The sequence below is a fragment of the Otolemur garnettii genome, unplaced genomic scaffold (assembly GCF_000181295.1).
Source record: "Otolemur garnettii isolate 467f Iridium unplaced genomic scaffold, OtoGar3 scaffold00043, whole genome shotgun sequence".
In the NCBI taxonomy this organism is placed as follows: Eukaryota; Metazoa; Chordata; class Mammalia; order Primates; family Galagidae; genus Otolemur; species Otolemur garnettii.
The window spans coordinates 6,391,076-6,396,105 of record NW_003852438.1 but is presented as its reverse complement, the minus strand read 5'-3'; the positions used below and the strand labels follow the sequence as shown (position 1 = coordinate 6,396,105).

The 5,030-nt window shown below is 53.0% G+C and overlaps 1 protein-coding gene across 1 annotated transcript; it reads left to right on the top strand.

The window, feature by feature from the left end:
• Window positions 1-315: 315 nt before the first annotated feature.
• On the top strand, window positions 316-2,375 carry CUNH12orf80 (chromosome unknown C12orf80 homolog). Its single transcript, XM_012805483.1, is given in 4 exon segments — window positions 316-558; window positions 711-778; window positions 1,893-2,007; window positions 2,298-2,375. Coding segments are annotated over 4 exon segments (504 nt in total).
• Window positions 2,376-5,030: the final 2,655 nt, after the last annotated feature.

Below are 5,030 nucleotides of genomic sequence, written 5' to 3'. Positions count from 1 at the left end.
CTCTGGGAACCAACCTCACTGGACCCTCAAGATTTATACCACAGCTAGAAGCTCAGTGCAAGTCCCAGTTCCTCTGCTTACTGGCTGTAAAAGCTTGGCCTGAGTGTCTGTGTTTTATAGGTCACGGTGAAGATTACATGGGAACTGTCTGCAAAGCAGTTAACACGGAGCAGTACACAGAATAAACCCTTATTGATGAATGGTACCTTTATTACTAGCATTTTTCCTTAATTTTAACTCCCCCTGCCCTTATCTCATCATCCCATCTTTTAAGTAAGAAGTCCTGCTTGGAGTCTAATTTCAAGCCTTCATGACATGGCATAAGCCAATGTTCTACCTTTATTGGAGTCTGGGGACCGAGGTGGAGGAGGCTGAACTTGCTGGTTAGAGGAGCCACCTCCCCACAAGCAGATGGGGCCAGGAAGGAGATTATGGAGGCGCCAGGCCCAGGGCTCTGACATGCACCTGCCGCTGCTCCAGGGGAGATGGAGGGCCTGCCAATTTACCCCACCCCATGATCTCATGGCTGCATTTGCCAGGCACTGGCTCAGGGAGCAGGTACGGACAGCAGAGCCTGGGCACAGAGCCCAAGAGCAAGAAGACAGGAAGGCTGTCGAGAGCGACCAACAAAGCCATCCTATGAGGCTCAGATACGAGGTCCTCTTGTGTGGCCTTTAACTAGTGACTGACATCTCTGCTCCTCCCCCAAGGCCCTTTCATTCTCCCCAAAAGGCTCCCTCACTGCATGCACCCCTATCCCGTCCCCAAAAGATGATGGGTGAGGCAGGAGAGGCTGTCTCTCATTCCCCAGGGGTCAGCCTCTCCTTCACATCCCTTTCTGCTGAGCACGAACAGAATGCCCTTGTTTTGAAGTGCAGATTTGCTGGGCAGGAGCAGCTGCTGTGACTCCTGGGGTTGCTGCAGGCACACCCCTAAGTGCTAGTTATAAAGTGACCATGAACCCTCTGTTCCAGTCGTGCAGCATACCCAGACGCAGGGCAGATCAGGAGTCAGCCCCAGCCCAGTGCTCTTCCGCATCTTGATTCTCCAGCTGTCCTTCACTAGTCAACTATCCCCTGGATGCCCCTTTCCAAGTGATCCCCTCCACCCACCTCAAAATCCACCACTGGGGTCCAGCGATCCCCTCTGCCAAGCCCAATTAGACAGGCTGCAGCTTCTGGGCCCCACAACCAGAAGACCTGGAAACCCTAAGAGCAAGGAACCATCTGTGTCTTGCTGGACCTCAGGGGCTCCCTTCACCTCCTGATTTATAGGGCAAAGCCTCAGCTTGGCCCAGAGCCCTGCATTCAGGGTACTCTCTCTGCTCCCATCCCACTTTCTCATCTCAGGCCTTTAGCCTCAGCACAGCCAGACACAGATGCCTCTGTCTCCCCACCCAAGAGCTCTCTACCCCTTCCAGCTTCCCAGCCTTGCTTCATAGCCACCCCTTCTATGGCTCTGCCCCTCTCTCCCTTGAGACCCACAACCCAGAACTAATGTCTGAGGTGAGCCTGCTCCTCCCACCTTGGAGCACAGCCTAGGATGTGCCAGTCACCCCAGCCCTCAAGAGAACTCCTCAAAAACCAGGCACTGTCTCTTTTTCATACCCAAAGTCCACTTCACACACACTCTCTCCTCCTCGCCTGACCCCCACCTCCACACCCTCTCTGCCAGGGAGGGAGAAGGCTAGAGTCCCCCCCAAGCTTGGAAACCCTGTGAATCTGAGGTGCCCAGAGCTCAGGCTCCAGCCTCCGACAGAGCAAAGCTTGGAGACAGGCTGATGGGGCACCACTGCCAATTGGCAGCCTGACTCCCTAAGGAGGGAGGACGCTTCTCCATGCTCCCCCAGCCCCACTGGGAGGAGATACCCTGCTCCTGGTTTTTCTCCCCAGCATCCCAGAGAGAGACACTGGAATGGGCCACAAGGCCAAAACCTTATAGAGGAAGACCTGGCTCAAGGCCACACCACATTTCCATGTCATCTTCAACTGGGACCAAGTAAGCTGGGCATGCATGTGGCTGGATAGTCCCCACCCAGGAGGTGGGCAAATTCCTAGGGTACCAGGTCACTGAGCCAGGTCTCTGGGGGAGGGCATCCAGGGACTGTCTTGTTCTGCAATGATGCCACTGAGATGGTAAATGCCAACTGCTCTCCTCACCTGCCACAAGCCATTCCACTCTCCCCTGGTTCTCAGAAGCTTTCACAGCCAGTCCCACCCAGTCCTCACCACAGCTACTGCATGTCCACTCGGCACTTAGATTCCAAGTTACTCTGTGCTCAATGGCCCTTGTTTAAGTGTTATAAATGTTTTGCAAATGTTCTCACACATCTTCCGTGGTTGTCCCTGGTTGTCAAAGTAGTCAGTGTCAGTTAAGATCATTTTGCTGGAGGATTAGTCCCTGGCCTTAAAGAGTGCCAAGGAAGACTTCAAAATCTAATTTTTCTCCTCTGGATAATCAAGCAATCTCATTGATGAAGCTGCCACTGATAAGCAGCTTCTCCCCATATTCAAGTTCTTACCTTGACTGTCAGAGAGGCCCCTCAGGTTGCATGTGGGCAAGTAAGGTTGTATGTGGGCAGGAATCTCTGGGGAGTACCTAGAAGGGTCAGCTACTCCTCAAAGAGACGCTGCTCCCATTGGAGTACTACAAACCCTTCCATGACCAAGTTCACTTTCATGGCTTTGGAGCCAGCCTACATGCTAATGCTGTGTCCCTACCAACACACATGGGTCTTCCCCTCAGAGGTCACAGTAGGCGTAGAAAGAGACTGACCTGAGGTTGAATCTCAGCTCTAGCATTTAATGATTGTGCAGACTTAACCGCTCTGGACCGCAGTTTTGTTATCCATAGAATGAGCGCTATAACAGGAACATTTTAAGAGACTGACAAAGATTGGAATGGGATCTCAGGCACAGAGCACCTCTCAGTAAGGGGCAGCCATTCCCACTGTGGTGCCCCTGCAGCCCTCACCTCCAGCCCACTACTGGCTCGCAGGGAGACCCATGCTGAGGGTGTGGCTGGTGTGGTGGGGGAAGCAGAAGAGAAAATCCCTGGGTTTCAGTGCTCCCCACTGATCTACTATTGTGGAAAGCATTGTCCCACGTCACACCCTGGGACTGGCTAGGTGTCCAGAGCTGTGGGGAAGGAGCAGGGTTCAGAGACAGCTTGGCTCAGCCCTGAAACTCATCCAGGCCCAGGTCCGGAAGGGAGGAGTACCTGGTAACCCTTCCCTGGTACCCCTACATGTCCAGTGCCACCCTCCACCCTGCAGGCCACTCCTGGATGGCAAACCCCTTGGATGCCAAGCTTGGACCTTATCCAGGCAAATGGCCAGAGAGGAGAGACTTCTGAGAGTTGTTGGGGCAGAAAGGGATGTGCTCCCATCTGGACCTGGGTCCTCCTATTTAGGAGGCCAGCCACTCCCGGATGGTGTACGTGGGTACCTTATATAGACTCTGTGGGTGCAGAGGAGGAACAAGGCAATGCCAGATGTCCCCACACCCTTGTCCCTGTCCTGCCCAGAGACAGTGGGTCAGGTGTCTCCTCAATCCCCAGTGAGAAATGCATTTTACACAGAAACAGGCACAGCTCAGTACTTCACAAAATAACACTTTGTAATGCATGGGGATGGTTTTCCATCCTCACCAGTCTGAGGAATCCTGCTGGAGGTGGGGTGGACAAAGAAGACCCCCCACCCCCTCGCCAGCCACAGCATGAGTGCTCCTGCCAGGACAGAGACACTGGGTCAGCAGCCAGGCCAGCTGGTACTTTCGCTCCTTCCTTCCTTCCTTCCTTCCCTCACTCAGCCCCTCCCAGCAGCTTCTCACTAATCCTCACAACAGCCCCGAGCACCAGCATCGTCCTTCCCATTTTATGGATGAGGCTTTCTAAAGGTTTATTGTGTGCTCACTGTGGGCCTGGCAACATTCTGAGTGCTTTACACTAGGAGTTTATCTGTCCCCAGAACAACCCTGGAAGCGGATGCTGCTGTGTCCTCTCTCTGCAGAGGGCCTGCAGCTTCCTCACTCAGGTCACACAGCTAGCCCTAGGCAGGCCTGGAACTAGGTTTCACTGGTGAGCCTTCAGTGAGTCCCTGCTGCTCTGCATGTCCAGGTGCTTTAGGTGGGCAGCCTGCCCTGAAATGGGCACATCAGTGGGCTGGAGGAGGCTCAGGGCAGGAAGAGTGAGAACAACGGCTGCGGTTTCCCAGAAAGGGGGCAACCACCCCACCCAACCCCTCCTTCAGAATCCAAGAGGTTATTTTAACTTAATTTTCTTTCTCTTTCTTTTTTTTTCTTTTGAGACAGAGTCTCACCATGCTGCCCTCGGTAGAGTACTGTGAAGTCACAGCTCACAGCAACCTCAAACTACTGGGCTCAAGCAATTCTCTTGTCTCAGTCTCCCAAGCAGCTGGAACCACAGGCACCCACCATAATGCCCAGCCATTCTTTTTTTGTTATTGCAGTTGTCATTGTTATCCAGCTGGCCTGGGCCAGATTCGAACCCTTCAGTCTGGGTGTATGTGGCCAGTGCCCTAACCACTGAACTACAGGTGCCGTCAACATATTTTAAGTTAATTTTGATCATAAAAGAAACATTGGTGGGAATGGGTGGGATAGGCTCCTTTGGTGGTTTTTCCTGGACCCCTCACTCCCCAGGGGTGGCAAGATCCAAGCCCCTTAGAGGGTCCTGCTCAGATGGGGCCTCTCCATTCACAGAGGCAAGGTGGCATAGGGCTTTTGGGGACCTGCAGTCTGGGGGCTGGCAGAGCACTGTCTATAGGAGTTGATATGGTAAAGTGACCAGACATCCCCCCTTTTGGCAGGACAGTCCCAATTTTTAACAATTTGTCCCACGTCCCACAGCGTTTTTAAAAAGTCCCAATTTCTGGAAAGAATGCAGGACAAGCTAGGGAACAGCGGGAGAATGGGAAGGGAATATACTTTCGGCTGCTGAAAAGGTTAATGTAACTCCATTTGGGAATGAAGAGGTTAATGTAACTTCATTTGGAAATGAAAAGGCTGGCT